Source organism: Hyla sarda, chromosome 5 (genome assembly GCF_029499605.1).
Source record: "Hyla sarda isolate aHylSar1 chromosome 5, aHylSar1.hap1, whole genome shotgun sequence".
NCBI lineage: Eukaryota > Metazoa > Chordata > Amphibia > Anura > Hylidae > Hyla > Hyla sarda.
The window spans coordinates 29,218,392-29,240,954 of record NC_079193.1 but is presented as its reverse complement, the minus strand read 5'-3'; the positions used below and the strand labels follow the sequence as shown (position 1 = coordinate 29,240,954).

Sequence of the window (22,563 nt, the reverse complement as noted above, 5' to 3'; positions counted from 1 at the left end):
TAATGTGTCGTCTGTAGAATTCCCATTAACGTCATCCGTACACAGTTGTATTTTCACTAAACAAGATATTGTCTGGGCTCCATTAAGGAAAAGTTTATTTCTGAAGGACGAAGATTGAAAACACGCACAACTCCTTATCTCCTGCATCTGCTTTGGCTCCTGGAGCAGAAAACTACACTGAAACTTCATTAGGGCTTAAAAGGAAGAAAATGTATAATAACAGTGGAAAACAGACAGCGGAGTACAGTATAGGCTAAATGGAAAAAAGGTTTGTCTCTTGTTTTCCAGACCTATAAAAGTCTTCGGAGAGGTCGGCCAGCGCCAAATTCTGCATCCTACGTTACTGACTAGCAACAGAATGGGGCTGCACTGCCACCTGATGGTCGGCTGCAGTAGTGCACAAAAGATGAGGGTCTTTCTAGGGAACACAATATTTAAAGTGTAAAGTCATCATAAAAAAAACTACAAAAAAAAAAAAAAACACCTGATGTCGGAGACCTATAAAAAAGTTTTTATATGTCAGGCTCAATTCGGGAGAAGTGCGGCCTCATAATGTAAGTCTATGGATGGGACCATCCTGCTCACATAGACACAAAGTGGGGAAAGAACACTCGCATGTCATAGTGACATATTATTAGGTTGGTTACTTTTTATATGTCAGAAGTTTGTCAAAATTATAGGTACCCTTTAATTCAGTGTTTTCCAACCAGGGTTCCTTCAGCTGTTGCAAAACTACAGCTCCCAGCATGCCTGGACAGACGCTGGAAGTTGTAGTTTTGCAACAGCTGGAGGAGCTCTGGTTGGAAAACACTGGTCTATAAATGCCATTTCTTGACTCCACAACCTGGAGACCAGGCATGCTGGGAGTTGTAGTTTTGCAACAGCTGGAGACATTGGAGACAGCTGCTTGGAAAACACTGCTTTAACTCCTTAATGACCAGATCCTTTTTTTTTTTTTTTTTTTTTTAATTACTCCACATTTCAGCAGTGGTACATTTTGTGCCCCCCTCCCCCGTATGACTGACTACGATCTTGATTTATACAGGATAAATTGTTAATACTATTCAGCGCTGTTTAAGTGATTAGAATGTTTGGAGGTGCAAATGATTAAATAACCAGATAAATTAAAGGGGTACTCCGCTGCTCAGCGTTTGGGAAAAAAAACAGTTCCGAACGCTGGAGGCGGCGTCGGGAGCTTTTGACGTCATAGCCCCGCCCCCTCATGATGTCACACCCCGTCCGCTAAATGCAAGTCTATGGGAGGGGGCGTGACGGCCGTCACGCCCCCTCCCATAGACTTGCATTTAGGGGGCGGGGCGTGACCTCATGAGGGGATGAGGCTATGACATCATTAGCTCCCGGCGCCGGTTCCATCGTTCGGAACAGTTTGTTCCAAACGCTGAGCAGTGGAGTACCCCTTTAAGTATTCAGGGTACTATGCACATGGGAAGACCTAATAAGTGTAAATTAAAAAATAAATAATAAATAAATAAATTTAAAAATTTAAAAACCTGTGCCGACATATACCACAAACATTAGTGTGAAATTAGATGTGAACATACCCTAAAAGCGTACTTATAATAATGGCCTGAGCGCAAGACTTGCACAAGATTACAGGTGCCTAATCTATGGATTTTGGCTATGGAAGTCCCAAGCAAGTCTATGTAGCCATCACTGGATGTACGCTAGAATATTATTCCAATGAACCGTAATGGGTAGTAACCGCCCACAGTACATAACGGAAGAGTATTCCTCCATATTCCCGGTTACAACCACAATATGTCACTTACTCATTCCGGAACATTCTCTGTCGCCGTCCCACACATTGGAAACCGCATGTCCAGTCAGCAGAAGGTTAATCAAACTTTGGCTAAAAGAAAGATAAAAATGTATTGACAAGATGTAACAAAAATCCTAAGTTACCACCTGACAAGATAAAAGACATTTTACAGCATTATTAGAGTTTTATACCACGGTCATGACTACATCACAGGCAGCTAACAGTAGGGTAAAGCCACTGTCATGTTTCTATTATGGCGGTTCTGCGCCATATTTTGAATACAGAGCTGGACAAATTTACTTCCGATTCTATTCCTATGATTATTCTTATTAATGCCGGGTCCAGTATCGGGCTACTTTCTCTCATGTGGGGGGAGAACTGCATTCACCTTATGGCTGCACATAACTATGGTAAAGGCATGACATGGGAGGTATCTACTTTTTTTTAAAGAAGTAATTTACAAATCTGTTTAACTTTCTGGAGCCAGTTGATTTATATATAAAAAAAAGTTTTTTTCCTGGAATACCCCTTTAACCCCTTAAGGACGCAGGACGTAAATGTACGTCCTGGTGAGGTGGTACTTAACGCACCAGGACGTACATTTACGTCCTAAGCATAACCGCGGGCATCGGAGCGATGCCCGTGTCATGCGCGGCTGATCCCGGCTGCTGATCGCAGCCAGGGACCCGCCGGCAATGGCCGACGCCCGCGATCTCGCGGGCGTCCGCCATTAACCCCTCAGGTGCCGGGATCAATACAGATCCCGGCATCTGCGGCAGTTCGCGATTTAAATGAACGATCGGATCGCCCGCAGCGCTGCTGCGGGGATCCGATCATTCATAACGCCGCACGGAGGTCCCCTCACCTTCCTCTGTGCGGCTCCCGGCATCTCCTGCTCTGGTCTGTGATCGAGCAGACCAGAGCAGGAGATGACCGATAATACTGATCTGTTCTATGTCCTATACATAGAACAGATCAGTATTAGCAATCATGGTATTGCTATGAATAGTCCCCTATGGGGACTATTCAAGTGTAAAAAAAAATGTAAAAAAATGTAAAAGTAAAAAAAAAGTGAAAAATCCCCTCCCCCAATAAAAAAGTAAAACGTCCGTTTTTTCCTATTTTACCCCCAAAAAGCGTAAAAAACATTTTTTATAGACATATTTGGTATCGCCGCGTGCGTAAGTGTCCGATCTATTAAAATAAAATGTTAATGATCCCGTACGGTGAACGGCGTGAACGAAAAAAAATTAAAAATGTCCAAAATTCCTACTTTTTTAATACATTTTATTAAAAAAAAAATTATAAAAAATTTATTAAAAGTTTTTTATATGCAAATGTGGTATGAAAAAAAAGTACAGATCATGGCGCAAAAAATGAGCCCCCATACCGCCACTTATACGGAAAAATTAAAAAGTTAGAGGTCATCAAAATAAAGGGATTATAAACGTACTAATTTGGTTAAAAAGTTTGTGATTTTTTTTAAGCGCAACAATAATATAAAAGTATGTAATAATGGGTATCATTTTAATCGTATTAACCCTCAGAATAAAGAACACACGTCATTTTTACCATAAATTGTACGGCGTGAAAACAAAACCTTCCAAAATTAGCAAAATTGCGTTTTTCGTTTTAATTTCCCCACAAAAATAGTGTTTTTTGGTTGCGCCATACATTTTATGATATAATGAGTGATGTCTTTACAAAGGACAACTGGTCGCGCAAAAAAAAAGCCCTCATACTAGTCTGTGGATGAAAATATAAAAGAGTTATGATTTTTAGAAGGCGTGGAGGAAAAAATGAAAACGTAAAAATTAAATTGTCTGAGTCCTTAAGGCCAAAATGGGCTGAGTCCTTAAGGGGTTAAGGAGATAAACCACTACAATAGAAGTCTGCCAGCAGCTTACCCCTGCTCTCTCCATTTGGAACATATGACTGCTTGACCAATGTGAATAGAGTTGTGTTTCCCAACTAGGGTGCCTCTAGCTGTTGAAAAACTACAACTCCCAGCATGCCCAGAAAGCCAAAGGCTGTCTGGGCAAGCTGGGAATTGTAGTTTTGCAACAGCTGGAGGCACCCTGGTTGGAGCACACTGTTACAGAGGAATTGGGGGTGGTAGAGGTCGGCCAAAATTCAGCTACTGAAGGTGCTCGGCCATATTTATTTATTGCTCAACTTACAATATTAATCGGTTCCATGGTGACCATTGTATATGTTAAACCATTGTATGTTGAGGCCAAAACTCTATGGAAACATGATACTTAATTCTGAAGCCCCAAAATGTCATCCAAAAATAGGAAAAGGTGAGGATTAAAGAAAAATAAGTAGATAACTAATATAGATAAAGCAAATCCTTACATATAAAAGGAATAAAGATCTGCTGGGAGCTGTAATCACTGTCTATGTAGTGGACAGGAGCTTCTTCAGGGTCCTGTACAGTACACACAGTGTCCTAAAAAAGTAACATGGAGCCGCCCTCACCTGGTGTCCAAAGCAGCAGCTAACCCTGGCACAGGTAAAGAGTACAGAACATGTAATACCTCCCTGTACTATAGGGGGCGCTACCAGACACCAGTCAGTGCATGCACTTCAGTAATACAGGGGTTTTATTAGTGCATGCCCATTCTGATTGGTCAGTTTTTCCAGCCATTGACACGTCTCACAGATCTGGACTGTCTGTACATTGTATGTTGAGTCTGGTTTCAAGTTACAATGGTCCAGAAAAGACCAAAAATATTGTAAACTGAGACCATTTTAAGTTGAGGGATCACTGTATACGATATCAGGTGTTTGAGCACACTACATATGTCTGCACATACTGCTGCTTGTGTTAGGCTGCATTCACACCATGTTTTTGCAGTACAGTTCCCGTATCAGGTTTTTGATGAAAAACGGATTCCTCAAAACCGGACTAAACTGTATCAAAACGTCTGTACAAATTTTAACCCGTATACTGTTGGTTGAAAAATGACGTCCGGTTGCATACATTTTTAAGATAAAAAAGTATATGTTTTTAACTTTTCACTCCATTATAAATAAAGTTTCACTTGTTTGAAATTCCAAGAAAAAAAACTGTGCAAAGTCAAAAACCGTATGGTGAAAACCGGATGGAACCGTACGCACATACAGTTCTGTACGGTTCCCATTGACTCCCAAGTAAAAAAAAAAAAAAAAAATATACGTATACGGGTTAATACGGTTTTTCACCCGGACCAAAAACAGTGGTAGTTACGGTTTTGGGTAAAGGAAAAAAACGGACAAAATCAGACCCAAAAAGACCCAAAACAGATGAAACCGGATGCATTGTTTGGCATACGGTTTTCAATGTTGAGTCAATGCATACGGTTTTCAATACGGTTCCATACGTTTTTAACATTTAAAATGTATACGGGAACTGTATTACAAAACGTGGTGTGAATGCAGCCTTATGGTTTATTCACACGTACAGTATTCGCAGATTTGATGCGCAGGATTTTCTGCTGCAGATTTCAATGTATACTGGAGGACCAAACAGCTTAAAATCCTGCGCATCAAATCTGTGCAGAATACTGTACATGTGAATACACCCTTAGGGTCTATGTACAGTATTCTGGGCAGATTTAATGCGCAGATATGAAGCGCAGGATTTGAAGTTGTATTCAGTTTACATTGAAATCTGCAGCAGAAAATCCTGTGCATCATATCTGCACAGAATACTGTACGTGTGAATAGACCATTAACCCAATGGACGTAAATGTACATCATGGTGACGTGGTACTTAGCGCACCATGACGTATATTTACACGCCACCATGATTACGAGCACCGGAGCGGTGCTCGCGTCATGCCCGGCAGGTTCCAGCTGCTATCAGCAGCCAGGGACCTGACGGTAATGGCGGACATCCGCGATCGCCATTAACCCCTCAGATGCCGTGATCAATACAGATCACGGCATATGCAGCAGTGCGGCACTTTGAATGGATGATCGGATCGCCCGCAGCGGGGATCCGATCATCCAGCATGGCGGCCGGAGGTCCCCTCACCTGGCTCCGGCCGTCTCCCGGGGTCTTCTGCTCTGGTCTGAGATCGAGCTGACGAGAGCAGAAGATCACCGATAACACTGATCAGTGCTGTGTCCTGTACATAGCACTGTACAGTATTAGCAATCTAATGATTTCTATGAATAGTCCCCTATGGGAACATAAAAAGTGTAAAAAAAAAATTAATTAAAAAAGTTAAAAAATGTAAAATAAAAAAAAGGTAAAAAAAATTGGAAAAATCCCCTCCCCAATAAAAAAGTAAAACCGTTTTTCCCATTTTACCCCCAAAAAAGCGTAAAAAAAAATGATTACACATATTTGGTATTGCCACGTGCGTAAAAGTCTCAACTATTAAAATATATACGGTAGTTAATCATCTCGTACGATGAACGGCGTAAACGTAAAAAAAAATAAAAGTAGTCCAAAATTGCTGCTTTTTTGTCACATTTTATTCCAAAAAAAATTAATAAAAAATTTATAAAAAATTAAACCTAAGCAAAAGTGATACTGATAAAAACTACAGATCATGGCGCAAAAATTAGCCCTCATACCGCCCCATATATGGAAAAATTGGAAAGTTATAGGTGGTCAAAATAGGGCAATTTCAAAAATACTAATTTTGTTAAAATGGTTTGTTACAATTATAGAAAAGCATATAACATGGGTATCATTTTAATCGTATTGACCCACAGAATAAAGAAAACATGTCATTTTTACCGGAAAGTGTACAGCATGAAAACGAAACCTTCCAAAATTTGCTAAATTGCGGTTTTCTTTAAAATTTTCCCACATAAATAATATTTGTTTGGTTGCGCCGTACATTTTATGGTAAAATGAATGATGTCATTACAAAGTACAATTGGTGGCGCAAAAAAACAAGCCCTCATATGGGTCTGTGCATGGAAATATAAGAGCGTTATGATTTTTAGAAGGAGAGGAGGAAAAAACAAAAATACAAAAATAAAATGGTCCTTAACCCCTTAACGACGCAGGACGTATATTTACGTCCTGCGCCGGCTCCCACCATATGAAGCGGGATCGCGCCGCGATCCCGCATCATATCGCGTGGGTCCCGGCGCTAATCAACGGCCGGGACCCGCGGCTAATACCACACATCGCCGATCGCGGCGATGTGCGGTATTAACCCTTTAGAAGCGGCGGTCAAAGCTGACCGCCGCTTCTAAAGTGAAACTGAAAGTATCCCGGCTGCTCAGTCGGGCTGTTCGGGACCGCCGCGGTGAAATCGCGGCGTCCCGAACAGCTGATCGGACACCGGGAGGGCTCTTACCTGCCTCCTCGGTGTCCGATCGACGAATGACTGCTCCGTGCCTGAGATCCAGACAGGAGCAGTCAAGCGTCGATAATGCTGATCACAGGCGTGTTAATACACGCCTGTGATCAGGATGAGAGATCAGTGTGTGCAGTGTTATAGGTCCCTATGGGATAAGAATGATCAGTATAAGAGATCAGTGTGTCCAGTGTTATAGGTCCCTATGGGACCTATAACACTGCAAAAAAAAAGTAAAAAAAAAGTGTTAATAAAGGTCATTTAACCCCTTCCCTAATAAAAGTTTGAATCACCCCCCTTTTCCCATAAGAAAAATAAAACTGTGTAAAAAAAAATAAAAATAAACATATGTGGTATCGCCGCGTGCGTAAAAGTCCGAACTATAAAAATATATCATTAATTAAGCCGTACGGTCAATGGCGTACGCGCAAAAAAATTCCAAAGTCCAAAAAAGCGTATTTTGGTAACTTTTTATAACATTAAAAAATGAATAAAAAGTGATCAAAAAGTCCGATCAAAACAAAAATCATACCAATAAAAACTTCAGATCACGGCGCAAAAAATGAGCCCTCATACCGCCCTGTACGTGGAAAAATAAAAAAGTTATAGGGGTCAGAAGATGACATTTTTAAACGTATAAATTTTCCTGCATGTAGTTATGATTTTTTCCAGAAGTGCGACAAAATCAAACCTATATAAGTAGGGTATCATTTTAATCGTATGGACCTACAGAATAATGATAAGGTGTAATTTTTACCGAAATATGCACTGCGTAGAAACGGAAGCCCCCAAAAGTTACAAAATGGCGTTTTTTTTTCGATTTTGTCGCACAATGATTTTTTTTTCCGTTTCGCCGTGCATTTTTGGGTAAAATGACTAATGTCACTGCAAAGTAGAATTGGCGACGCAAAAAATAAGCCATAATATGGATTTTTAGGTGGAAAATTGAAAGGGTTATGATTTTTTAAAGGTAAGGAGGAAAAAACGAAAGTGCAAAAATGGAAAAACCCTGAGTCCTTAAGGGGTTAAAGGGGTAGTCCAGTGGTGAAAAACTTATCCCCTATCCTAAGGATAGAGGATAAGTTTGAGATCGCGAGGGGTCCGACCGCTGGGGCCCCCTGCAATCTCTCTGTACGGGGGCAAGGCTCTCCGGCCAGATAGCAGGTGTCGACCTCCGCACGAAGCCGCGGCCGACACGCCCCCTCAATACAACTCTATGGCAGCGCTTCGGATATGCCATAGAGTTGTATTGAGGGGGCGTGTCGGCCGCGGCTTCGTGCGGAAGTTGACACGCCCCCTTCCCGCGGGCTGTCGGGGCTCCGTACAGGAGATCGCAGGGGGCCCCAGCGGTCGGACCCCCGCGATCTGCAACTTATCCCCTATCCTTAGGATAGGGGATAAGTTGCTCACCACTGGACTACTCCTTTAAGTTGTTAAAGAGGTTTTCCAGTATTAAAAGAAAATAATCGCTTTCTTCCAAACTCCGCCATCAGGTTGTGAATGATATTGCAACTCTGCTCCATTCACTTCAATGGAACTGATCTAAAATACCACACACAACCTAAGGACAAGAGTAGCGCTGTTTCTGGAAGACAGTAACCATGTTTTTCAAATTCTGGATAACCCCATTAAAAGAAACACCAAAACCACTTGAACGAGTCGACCAATTTTACTTACAAAATCGGGAATCCTTCGCGAATATAATTTCCAACCCCCCTATAGGAACTTTAAAGCTGTCCATACATTTTAGAAAAACAGCCAATTGGCTTACAGATTAGATCAGTGTTTCCCAAAGGCTGTCCGGGCATGCTGGCAGTTGTAGTTGTAGTTTTGCAACAGCTGGAGGCACACAGGTCGGAAAACACTGCATTAGTTGGTCAGCGAAACCCTACAAAATGATGGTTTGTTTCAATAAACAGCACCACACCTGTCCTCAGGTTGTGGGTGGTATAACAACTTGGCTCCATTCTCTTTGATGGAACTGAGCTGCAATACCACACACAAACTGAAGACAGCGGTGGTGCTGATTTTTTGAAGAAATCAGCTCTGTTTTTCTATTCCTGGATAACCCTTTTTAATACTGATTATCTCCAGAAATTGTTGTAAATTATTATTATTTTTTTTTTACTGACCTTCCTTATTGCTGCACCAGGTAACGCCAATATTTTTGGCTAAAGATTGGGTACCACAGGATAGGGACAGTGTAAATGTTTTCATGTGTGGTGTAAATGTTTGACACTGTTAAACCTACAAGACGAGTCAATAAATGGTCTGTATAGGTCAGTGTTTTCCAACCAGGGCGTCTCCAGCTGTTGCAAAACTACAACTCCCAGCATGCCCGGACAGCCTTCGGCTGTCCGGGCATGCTGGGAGTTGTAGTTTTGTCAACAGCTGGAAGCACCCTGGTTGGAAAACATTGGTATAAGCACAGAGGAGCCTTTATATTAGCAACTGCTCCGCTTCAACATGTGACAAAGAGAGAGGTGACACAACAATCCCCCTTACCTGCCATGTCCATATACCGGGTCTATCAAAGGCTCTTCTGCATCTTCTATCTCATTTTTAACATTTTCAATTCCCTGGTAAAAGCAAGAAGGCAGACATTATTAAAATAAGAAAAATTACTTTTATGTACATTTTAAAGCTTTAAATGGTCCCTGTCAGATACAAAAACTTTTGATATGTTGTAAAGCATGTATAACCAATAAGTTTTGCAATTGCTTTCATTGGAAAATTTTCAGTATTTCATACTGAAAAAGCCAGTCAAACAACTGCCCCCCCTGCCTGCTTGGACACATACTAGTCACTGCTGTGTCCATGAGTCATCACCTATGTCATGGACACACTTCCTTGATTGACAGCTGTGAGCGCAGGGAAAAATCCTCCCACTGTTAGCTTGAGTCCCGCTACTGTCAGTGAGGACAAGCTGGGAGTTGTAGTTTTGCTAATGCTAGGGGAGATGTGAGCAGACAGGATACTGAGGGAGGGGGCGGAGACCTGCACAGTGAGGCCACGCCCCTCCCTTTGAGAGGAATTCAGACTAGTGAGCTAAATTAAAATTGTAATTAAAAAAATAAATAAAGGTGCTAGAAACATAAAAATTAGATGTACATGGTCAGGATTAGGTACTGAGTGATATATTTAAAAATGGTACGCTTTAAAGGGGATTTGCCACCATGGACACGTATTCTATCCACAGGACAGGAGATCACTGTCTAAGGGGGTCCGACCGCTGGGACCCCCAGGTATCTTGAGAACAAGACTCCCAACCCGGACTCTAAATAATGCAGCAGTGTGCAAACTCCGTCGCTGTTCTACTGCTCGACTATAGGGGGTGCCAAAGAAGCGGAGTACAGCGTGACCATAGACAATGAATAGAGAAATAGTCGAGCCTGTGCAGTACCACTTTAGTAAGGCTGCATTCACACCATGTTTTTGCAATGCAGTTCCCGTATCAGGTCTTTGTTGAAAAACGGATTCCTCAAAACCGGGCTAAACTGTATCATAACGTGTGTACAAATTTCAACCCGTATACGGCTTGAAAAATTATGTCCGGTTGCATCCTTTTTTTAAGAAAATAGTATACGTTTTTAACTTTTCACTCCATTTTAAATAAAGTTTCACTAGTTTGATTGAAATTCCAAGAAAAAAAAACTGTGCAAAGTCAAAAACTGTATGGTGAAAACTTGATGGAACCGTACGCACACACAGTTCTGTACAGTTCCCATTGACTCCCATGTTAAAAAAAAAACGTATACAGTTTAATACAGTTTTTCACCCGGACCAAAAAACGTGGTAGTCTACAGTTTTGGGTACGGGTAAAAAAAAAAAAACAGACAAAACCATCTAAGACGCAAAACGGACAAAACCGGATGATGCGTTTGATATACGGTTTACAATGTTAGGTCAATGCATATAGTTTTCTATACGGTTCCGTACGGTTTTTATCTTGAAACCGTATAGCAAAAACGTGGTGTGCATGCACCCTAAAGGAGTAATCTGAGTTAAATGGGCGCTGTCAGAATCAAAAACGTTTTATATGTTGTACATCTTGGCAAAATATTAATCTTTCTAATATACTTCATAAAAATTTTTATATCCTTTTTATAGAAATCGTGTCTTATCAAAAAAAGACCACTAGGGGTCCCCATAGCATCCAGAACATAATCCTGTCCAAAAAATTGCATGTGAACACAGCCTTATTCCCTATAACAAAGTGTAATTACATCCTAGTGATCTACAATATTTTTACTTCCTTCTGGTGGATAAAGTTCTATGGATACGGTTGACATATGTATCGAGAGTTTCCTGCTACATAAAGCAAACAGGCACTACACCTAAAAATATAAATATATAAAAAATATTTCTTTATAGAGGTCGACACCTAAAGACATAGCGGTAAAGGGAAAAATTCCACTATGGGTAGCTGATTGCAAACTGCTGTTAGAAACTACAATTCCCCACAAGCTGGGAGTTGTAGATTTGCAACAGCTGGAGGCACCCTTGCTGGGAAACACTGCTCTAGGCAGATAGGAGCAGTGTATCCGAGTTGTCTGCTCACCCACTCCATACAAACCTTGGTGAGAATGACAGAGTACAGGAACAGCAGCACTCCAAACCTGTTCCTCCACATTAAATACTCATCCCATAAGGCTGTTTTTAAGTCAGCAAAACTTTGGAACGATCGCCTCCTATGGAAACAAAACACAAATATTGGGTGCACATATTCCAGATATATACACATAAAGCAACAACTCCAGAACTGTAGGTCACTGTGTACATACATTACATTACTTATCCTGTACTGATCCTGAGTTATATTCTGTATTATACTTCAGAGCTGTGCTGACTATTCTGCTGGTGGGGTCGCTGTGTACATACATTACATTACTTATCCTGTACTGATCCTGAGTTATATCCTGTATTATACTCCAGAGCTGTACTCACTAATCTGCAGGTGGGGGTCACTGTGTATATACATTACATTACTTATCCTGTACTGATCCTGAGTTATATCCGGTATTATACTCCAGAGCTGTACTCACTATTCTGCTGGTGAGGTCACTGTTTACATACATTACATTACTTATCCTGTACTGATCCTGAGTTATATCCGGTATTATACTCCAGAGCTGTACTCACTATTCTGCTGGTGAGGTCACTGTGTACATACATTACATTACTTATCCTGTACTGATCCTGAGTTATATCCTGTATTATACTCCAGAGCTGTACTCACTATTCTGCTGGTGGAGTCACTGTGTACATACATTTCATTACTTATCCTGTACTGATCCTGAGTTATATCCTGTATTATTCTCAAGTGCTGTACTCACTATTCTGCTGGTGAGGTCACTGTGTACATACATTACATTACTTATCCTGTACTGATCCTGAGTTATATCCTGTATTATACTCCAGAGCTGTACTCACTAATCTGCAGGTGGGGGTCACTGTGTACATACATTACATTACTTATCCTGTACTGATCCTGAGTTATATCCTGTATTATACTCCAGAGCTGCACTCAATATTCTGCTGGTGAGGTCACTGTGTACATACATCACATTACTTATCCTGTACTGATCCTGAGTTATATCCTGTATTATACTCCAGAGCTGTACTCACTAATCTGCAGGTGGGGGTCACTGTGTACATACATTACATTACTTATCCTGTACTGATCCTGAGTTATATCCGGTATTATACTCCAGAGCTGTACTCACTATTCTGCTGGTGAGGTCACTGTGTACATACATTACATTACTTATCCTGTACTGATCCTGAGTTATATCCTGTATTATACTCCAGAGCTGTACTCACTATTCTGCTGGTGAGGTCACTATGTACATACATTACATTACTTATCCTGTACTGATCCTGAGTTATATCCTGTATTATACTCCAGAGCTGTACTCACTAATCTGCAGGTGGGGGTCACTGTGTACATACATTACATTACTTATCCTGTACTGATCCTGAGTTATATCCTGTATTATACTCCAGAGATGTACTCACTATTCTGCTGGCGAGATCACTGTGTACATACATTACTTATCCTGTACTGATCCTGAGCTATATCCTGTATTATACTCCAGAGCTGTACTCACTATTCTGCTGGTGAGGTCACTGTGTACATACATTACATTACTTATCCTGTACTCATCCTGAGTTATATCCTGTATTATACTCCAGAGCTGTACTCACTATTCTGCTGGTGAGGTCACTGTGTACATACATTACATTACTTATCCTGTACTGATCATAATACCAATACTGTTCCTCGTCCTATTATAGCCCGGTCACCAGTGTGCACACTATTTCTCCCATATATAAGGAGCCGGCACATTCTTCTGTAATCGCCCGTACACTGAACGGCTCATTTAGGAGCAAATAAATTTTCCCTATTGAATCTCCTAGATGGGGACAAAGTCATTATCGACAAGTTTATTCTATGGAGAGTAATGGGGCACAGATGTGGGTTATACATTACAGGCCTGTAGGTCTTTATAAATGTTTGCTATTCCAGTGCAGTTTATAACTAGCCCGGGGGGCCCCAGGGGCCCGCTCTATGAGGACATAATGGATCCTACATGATGAAGTGGTATAAACACTCCGGCCGCCAGCATTTCTGCTGTATTCTAGCGCAGTGTTATATCGGTATGGTGGCGTTTTCTATAGGTACGGGTCAGATATCGCCTGTTATAAAATCCAAGCAGATAGCGGGTTAATTTGCTGCATAAGATGGAATTACTTCACCATCTAGACCAGTGTTTCCCAACCAGCGTGCCTCCAGCTGTTGCTAAACTACAACTCCCAGCATGCCCAGACAGCCGAAGGCTGTCTGGGCATGCTGGGAGTTGTAGCTTAGCAACAGCTGGAGGCACACTGGGATAGACCATCATTAAAAAAAAAAAAAAAATATATATATATATATATATATATATATATATATATATATATATATATATAATAATATTTAAATAATAAATTATAATTCTAATAATTTATTATTTACATATTAATTCTTTATTTATATGGTGCACACAGATTCCGCAGTGCTGTATACTCCAAATTTATTGAGTAAAAATAATATTTTAAAATTATTTTTTTTTTAAAGTTAATCTTGACTAGATAACCCCCCCCCCCCTTTTTTTTTTTCTTTTTTTTACAGTCTTATTATGGTAATTGACACTACAATTGTTTGGTCATTGGCTGATATACACTGTAATATACTGTATACCTGTCATTCAGCATGGTCTAGTATACTGGTTTCTGGTAGACCTGGCAGTCACCGAGCTGCCATAGTAACCCATCAGTACCCATATGGAGGGGGCGCCAATGGGCTTTATAGTGTTTGCTCGATAAAACCACTTAGGAGCTGCGGGCAACATCACCTGCACCATACTAGGGGTTAAAATGGCTGGGTTTAAATGGCTGGGACAGGCATTAACTAAATCACCAATCACATGGGCATAGCTTACATGCGTTTGTTATGGTCTAAGAACTAGTTGTCTCCCATGTCGTACTAATAAAAGGGCAGTGTGTGTGTGTGGGGGGTGGGAGTTTAAAGGGGTACTCCAGTACTTTAAAGGGGTACTCTGGTGAAAAACAATGTTTCTCATATCAACTGGCTCCAGAAAGATAAACAGATTTGTAAATTAACTCTATTAAAAAATCTTAATCCTGAAGTTGAGTTGTTCTTTTCTGTCTGACAACAATGCTCTCTGTTGACACCTGTCTGTCTGTCTCAGGAACTGTCCGGAGCAGTAGAGGTTTGCTATGGGGATTTGCTCCTACTCTGGACAGTCCCTGAGACACATCAGGAACTGCAGAGCAGAAAGCACTGTTGTCAGACAGAAAATAACTCAACTTCAGTAGCTGATAAGTACTGGAAAAATTTACATTTTTAATAGAATTAATTTACAAATCTGTTCAACTTTCTGGAGCCAGTTGATATGAAAACCATTGTTTTCCTCTGGAGTACCCCTTTAAAACTTATCCCTTATTTACTGGGGGAATAAGAGTCTGATGGTGTGGGGGTCCCACGGCCGAGGCACCCTCCATTATCTCCAAAACAGGGCTGCAGCTATGCCCTGCATGGAGCGTTGAGAGATCATGGGGGTGTCTCAGTAGTCGGACCCTTACTCTGTAGATAAAGGATAAGTTGAAAGCACTGGAGTACCCCATTTAAAAACCCATAAAAACAGAAGCCAGAAAGTTCCAGATTTGTCAATTTCTTCTATTTAAAAATCTTGAAGTTGTGTAGTTCTTTCCAGTCTGACCACAGTGCTCTCTGCTGCCACCTCTGTCCATGTCAAGAACGGTCCAGAGTAGGAGCAAATCCCCATAGCAAACCTCTACTGCTCTGGACAGTTCCTGACATGGACAGAGGTGGCAGCAGAGAGCACTGTGGTCAGACAGAAGAGAACTACACAACTTCCCCCTGAGCATACAGCAGCCGATAAGTACTGGAAGGATTAAAAGACATCTGCAGCGTTACAAACACTTATCCCCTATCCTCAAGATAGGGGATAAGTGTTTGATCGCGGGGGGGTCCGAACGCTGAGGCCCCTGGCGATCTCCTGTACGGGGCCGCGGCTCTCCCATGCAGGGGGCGTGCCAGCCGCAGCATGACGATGCAGCCGGCACGCCTCCTCCATGCATCTCTATGGGGAGAGGCGGGGAGGCAGCATTCATGCCTCACGGCATCCCCCATAGAACTGTATGGGGACGGGGAGGAGACGGGGCGTCACAGTCGACCTCTAGGTCGACTCTAGGCCGCGGCTCTCCCATGCAGGGGGCGTGCCAGCCGCAGCATGACGATGCAGCCGGCACGCCTCCTCCATGCATCTCTATGGGGAGAGGCGGGGAGGCAGCATTCATGCCTCACGGCATCCCCCATAGAACTGTATGGGGACGGGGAGGAGACGGGGCGTCACAGTCGACCTCTAGGTCGACGCTACGCGCCTTAGCGCTCACCATGAGCGCTTATGGTGGTTAGGGAGATCGGGGGGGGGTCCCATCGGTCGGACCACCCCGCGATCAAACACTTATCCCCTATCCTGTGGATAGGGGAAAAGTGTAATGCCGCTGCAGTTGTCCTTTAAGATTTTTACATAGAAGAAATTTACAGATCTGTATACATTTCTGGCACCAGTTGATATGAAAACATTTTTCTATACGATTCAAGGACTTACATTTACTTGTGAGTTATTTAAGGAGGAAACGGTCTTAAAAAGCTCTAAAGCCCAGCACTTAGTCCGGCAGCATAAGTGGGCAAAATTCAGAAAGCCAATATGTGTATAAATCCCATTCCCCCCCCCCCCCCCCCGCCCCAATATAAAAAGCTTTAATGGAGTTACTTACTGAATTAATGCATGAAATCGTTCAAAGCCAATCTCCTCTGCAGCCAAGGCAGCTACACATAAAAGACACTATTCAGCGATAAAATACACACAATACACACAAAAAGCTCATAGGACATGTATGAAGGATGTAAAGAGGCAAAGTGACATCTTATACTAAGTCAAGCAACATAAAGAAGCATGCAGCAGGTCAGGAGGCGGGGACACCTATCAGAATGGTATTAGATCAGTATTTCCCTAACTAGTGTGCCTCCAAATAAATAAATACAATAAAATAAATAAACAAAATAATATAAAATAATTGAATAAAATAAATAAATACATTTAAAGAGGACTGGATTGTATGCCTCTACTGCAATGTTTCCCGACTAGTGTGCCTCCAAATAAATAAATACAATAAAATAAATAAACAAAATAATATAAAATAAATGAATAAAATAAATAAATTAAATAAATACATTTAAAGAGGACTGGATTGGATGCCTCTACTGCAATGTTTCCCAACCAGTGTGCCTCCAGCTGTTGCAAAACTACAACTCCCAGCATGCCCGGACGGGCATGCTGGGGGTTGTAGTTATGCAACAGCTGGAGGCACACTGGTTGGGAAACACTATCAGATGCTGCTGCTATCTACAGATACAGTCAGGGATAACATAGTGGAGGTACGGAAAATTTAGTAGTGAGCAAATCAAAAGGACAACCCCATCATATACCATGTTCAGTGCCAATCTGCAGCAGCACAGTTCAGACACAGCGCCACCCCCTTGGCTAGCTGTTGTGCCCGGTATTGCATCACAATCCTGTTTTACGTAAAATGAGGCTGTGCTGCAGTTCCTACCCAACACACAAGGGGGTCCCGTGCTTTACAAAAGTTTATATAAAATGTATATAACATTGTTTATATAAAGTTTATAAATTTATTTATATAAAGTTTATTAAAGGGGTTACCCAGCGTGATAGAAGTAGATCATGCTTACTGTAAAATCTCTTTCTCGGACAATCCATTGGGGGACACAGAGACTGTGGGTATATGCTTCTGCCACTAGGGGGCGCTGACACTAGGCAACAAAAAGAAAGTCAGGTCCTCCTGGCAGGATATACCCCGCCTACTGACAGATATCAGTTTAGTCCCAAAGCAGTAGGAGAGGACCAACAGGGAAAGAAAACACAGCAACTGTCCAAGGAAACCACAGACAAAAAATAACCGGAACCAACCCCAACCAACAGACAACTGAACCAAAGACACCGGAAAAAATGAGTGGGTGCTGTGTCCCCAATGGATTCTCCGAGAAAGAGATTTTATGGTAAGCATTAAAAAAAAAAATCTACTTTTCTTGGTTGGCTCCATTGGTGACACAGAGATCGTGGGATGTACCAAAGCAGTCCCCGGGGTGGGAGAGAACCTAAGCAACTCAGGTGGAAGACTGGGCCACAGCCGCCTGCAACACTTTACGACCCAAGCTGGTGTCAGCAGACGCAAAGGTGTGCACCTGGTAAAATTTTGTAAAAAAGTGTGGCAGGTGGCAGCTTTACAGACTTGCAAGGCCGAGGCCCTATTGCGGAGAGCTCAGGAGGCCCCGACGGATCGAGTGGAATGAGCCGAGACGCGGAAAGGTGGAGTATTCCCTTTGCAGCGGTAGGCTTCCGAGATGGCGGAATGGATTCACCGCAAAATGGTCGCCTTCAAAGCAGTAAGTCCCTTACAACGACCTTTCGGAAGATAAAAGAAGAAGGAGTCACTGACTGAAAGATGAAGTGACGGAAAGGTAGGTCCGAACAGCCCGAACCAGGTCAAGACAGTGAAGCAAATGCTCCCTGGGATAGGACGGAGCTGGGCAGAAGGACAGGAGGACGATATCCTCATTCAGCTGAAAAGAGGAAACCACCTTAGGTAAAAACATGGGGATTGGTCGGAAAAGGACCAAGTAAGAGGAACAGCAGGAGAGAGCCGCTAGCTCTGAAACTCTCCAGATGGAAGTGACCGCAATGAGAAAGCTCACCTTCCAAGAAAGGACACGAAGAGGAATGTCCCGGAAAGGTTCAAAGGGAGCACCTTGTAGTGCACTGAGAACCAGATTCAGATCCCACTGAGGAGTAGAAGATCTGTATGGCAGAGCCGCATGAGCTACACCCAGCAGAAAAGTGCGGATGTGAGGATCGGACACCAGGGGGCACTGAAAAAGAATGGAGAGAGATGACACCTGACTCTTAAGGGAACTGAGAGCCAAGCGTTGCTCCAGTCCAGACTGTAAAAAGGAAAGAAGGCACGGAAGGGAGAAGACAACTGGAGAGAACGATTGAGATTCACACGATCGAATGTAAGACCGCCAAGTACGGTGCTAAATCTTTGCAGAGGAGGGCTTACGAGCCCTAATCATTGTGCGGATCACTTGGGGAGAGAACCCTCTGTCCCTCAGAACCGCGGTTTCAACCGCCACGCCGTCAAATACTGCGACAGTATATAGGGGTGGCAAAGGGGACCCTAAAAGAGCAGGTCGGGACGAACTGGAAGATGCAGTGGCACGTCTGCCACTAGGCGAATGACATCGGTATATCACACGCGTCTGGGCAAGTACGGAGCCACGAGAATGGTGAAGACGCCTTCTGCTTTGAGCTTCCTCAGGACCCTGGTAAGGAGAGGAAGAGGGAAGAGATAGGGGAGGACGAAGTGCGACAAGGGGATCACTAAGGCGTCCACGGCAAGAGCCAGAGGATCGCGGGACTTTGCGATGAAACTAGGAACTTTCTGGTTGTGGCAAAACGCAAAGAGGTCTATGTCTGGAGTCCCCCAGAGGTTGCAGATTTCCGCGAACACCTATGGATGAAGAGACCACTCGCCGGGGTTGGCCGAAGAGCGGCTGAATAAGTCCACCTCTCAATTGTCCACCCCCGGAATGTGAATCGCCGGGATGGAGACGAGCAGGGAATGTGGGGGGACCTGGACCCAAGGTACAACCCCAGGTGCTTGCCGATGGCGAGAAGGGGTTGACCGTGCATAACTCTATGCCTGTGCCCCTTCTTCGCATATGGGGGAACAGGTAGCGCCATGCTCCTGAACCCCCACCTAAAAAGAGAAATAAAAAGGGAGGAACAAAATCTACATACATGTCCCTAAACTAAAAAATTAAGTATAAGACCAGGTCTGGAGAACTCTAGACCTGTGTCTGCCCCTGAAGGACACTAAGCTAAAACTGATAGCTCAGTCTGTAGGCGGGGTGTATCCTGCTGGGAGGGGCCAACTTTCTTTTTGTTGCCCAGTGTCAGCCTCCTAGTGGCAGCAAGATATGCCCACGGTCTCTGTGTCCCCAATGGAGCCGACCGAGAAAATAATTTTTTTAAAGGAGCCGATTGAGTTCAAAAATAAAATAAGTATAATAAGCTTTCAGGAGATTGGAAAATGAATAAAGTTTGTATCCTGAAATAAAGGGCTGCTTTTTAGTTAACTTTTAGTTACTAATAAATGTAAATTAAAGCACATCTGTAGTGCAATATAACTTATCCCCTATCCGAAGGATAGGGGATAAGTTATAGACCGCGGGGGGTTCCCCATGATCTCCCAAACGGCAGCTGACACGCCCTTTCCATGAACCCCATAGAGATAGTGTCTGCCCACCTTTCTTCTGGGGAGAACACTGCACTTCCTGCAGAATGCTGCGGCCCCGTCCAGGAGATCGCGGGAGGCCTTTTGATAGGGATAAGTTATATTGCACTACAGATGTCCTTTAATTATTCCATGTCAAAGTCGTTTCTCTTTTTTTTCTAACAATTTTTTTCTCATGTAAGGTTAAATTGTACACAGTCTATAAAAAAAAAAAAAAAAAAAATTAATTACTTTACAATGAAATTTTGTCTCTGTCATTTTGATATTCTTAGCATAACGTGTCTAGTCTCACGTGATGGTGACAGGCTATGGGGGCCAATTAAAGGGGCTGTTCCAAAATTTTAAAGGTTATTTCCGTCCACTGTATAAGTTACAACTAGCCAATGGCTGGGGCCCCCACTGATCACAAGAACAGAGGTCAAATGTACTCTGAGGTGAGAATGAAGCGGTGCACCTGCTCACCAACAACTCTCAGAGTCTAAGGCCATGTTCACACCATGGAATTTCCGTTCAGAATTCCACATGGAGATTCCACTGCAGCAGAGTCCCAATGAATTTAATGGGATTCTGCTGCTCTATGCATGTGGCGGAATTTCTGAGCCAGATGTTTCCGGCACGGAAATTCCGAATTCAGTGTCCGCAGAAAGAATGACCCTGTTCATTCTTTCTGCGGACTCCGCACAGAATGCATAGCCGTCTATGACACGGAGCATTACTGATCGGTTTTCTGTGTGGACATTCCGAGACGTGAACAAAGCCTAAGGGACTTATTGACATAGTGTTCTCCTATGTTCAGAATGTACGTTGGTGCTTCATTCATTTATTCAATGTTGGCGGTCCCAGCAGTCGGACCCCCACCCATTCTCTATGTATCCTATTTACTGTGGACAGCTAATCACTTAGTGGGATAACCCTTTTTTTTTTTTTTTTTTTTTTTTATCAGTGTAGTTAGGGTGGGTATATTTTTGCACATATAGAAGGACATTTACAAAGGCTGGTAGGAGTTTTGAACTTGTTCAGAGTACAAATGTTGCGGTGAAAGTGGCGGACGTGAGCCAAATATCTCAAATGGCGCACAGACTTTGATTTATTCCCTAAGAACTGATCTACTTCATTTTGGTTAAATTTCACGGTCGTGCAATAATTTTATGAAATGTCGCAAAGGACCTTAAAACAATTGTTGCATAGAGCCATTTCAATAGTTCTATAGGGCAGGATTGACTAAATCTGGCCCGTGCGAAAATTTCACAAATCAGTGACCACTGCACAAAGTGCTTTCATGGGAACAATTCATGGTAAATGTGAACATTCTAAATGTGATGTCACAGAAAATGTCGCACGGGCCTTCCTGCAACTTTTCATGTGACGAATTTAGACTAAAAAAAGCACTTGAAATGGTTCGATAAATTCACAAATTTTATTTTTCAAAATATATCCCCAAAGACATCAGAAAAGACATCCAGGGGTTATTATCGGGTTGTCTGGTGAAAATGATATCTCCTATTCGCAGGATAGGGGATATGTATCTGATCACAGGGGGTAGGACCTCTGGGACCCCCCCCCCGCGATCTACATAAGGGAAACCTCCTTCTCAGTTAGAGCGTGTGCTGCAGATGACACACTCCACACATCTGTATAGGAGCGCCACTGATACTCTAGTGCTGGACTCGTGCATCTCCAGCGCTTACATGGAAATAAATGGAGTGCGGCCCATCTAAAGCATACGCTCTCACAGAAAAGGATCCGATCACCGACTTGTCATAGTCAATAGGCACAACTTTGATTTTTAAATGAACTGGTGCCAGAAAGAAACATTTGTAAATTACTTCTATTAAAAAATCTTAATCCTTCCAGTACTTATAGGAACTATTCAGAGCAGCATATGTTTGCTATGGGAATTTTCTCCTACTCTGGACAGTTCTTAAAAGGGACAGAGATGTCAGCAGAGAGCACTGTGGTCATGATGTCAGCAGAGAGCACTGTGGTCATGATGTCAGCAGAGAGCACTGTGTTCCTCTGTAGTATTCAGCAGCTAATAAGTACTGGAAGGATTATGATTTTTTTTTTAACAGAAGTAATTTAGAAATCTGTTTAACTTTCTGGCGCCAGTTGATTAAAAAAAAAAAAAAAAAAAAAGTTTTCCACCGGAGGAACCCTTTAACCCCTTAAGGACTCAGGGTTTTTCCGTTTTTGCACTTTCGTTTTTTCCTCCTTACCTTTTAAAAATCATAACCCTTTCAATTTTCCACCTAAAAATCCATATTATGGCTTATTTTTTGCATCGCCAATTCTACTTTGCAGTGACATTAGTCATTTTACCCAAAAATGCACGGCGAAATGGAAAAAAAAATCATTGTGCGACAAAATCGAAGAAAAAACGCCATTTAGTAACTTTTGGGGGCTTCCGTTTCTACGCAGTGCATATTTTGGTAAAAATTACACCTTATCTTTATTCTGTAGGTCCATATGGTTAAAATGATACCCTACTTATATAGGTTTGATTTTGTC

At 42.4% G+C, this 22,563-nt stretch overlaps 1 protein-coding gene across 2 annotated transcripts in view; it reads right to left on the bottom strand.

The window, feature by feature from the left end:
- MINDY3 (MINDY lysine 48 deubiquitinase 3) overlaps positions 1 to 22,563 on the bottom strand; it is a 201,816-nt gene that overhangs the window by 90,050 nt on the left and 89,203 nt on the right. For both annotated transcript variants that reach the window (XM_056519090.1, XM_056519089.1), the window contains exons 6-9: positions 16,456 to 16,507; positions 11,663 to 11,777; positions 9,592 to 9,665; positions 1,791 to 1,870 (exon numbers count right to left, since the gene is read on the bottom strand). In XM_056519090.1, coding sequence (XP_056375065.1) covers positions 1,791 to 1,870; positions 9,592 to 9,665; positions 11,663 to 11,777; positions 16,456 to 16,507 — 321 coding nt within the window. The remainder of the gene's footprint in view (positions 1 to 1,790; positions 1,871 to 9,591; positions 9,666 to 11,662; positions 11,778 to 16,455; positions 16,508 to 22,563) is intronic.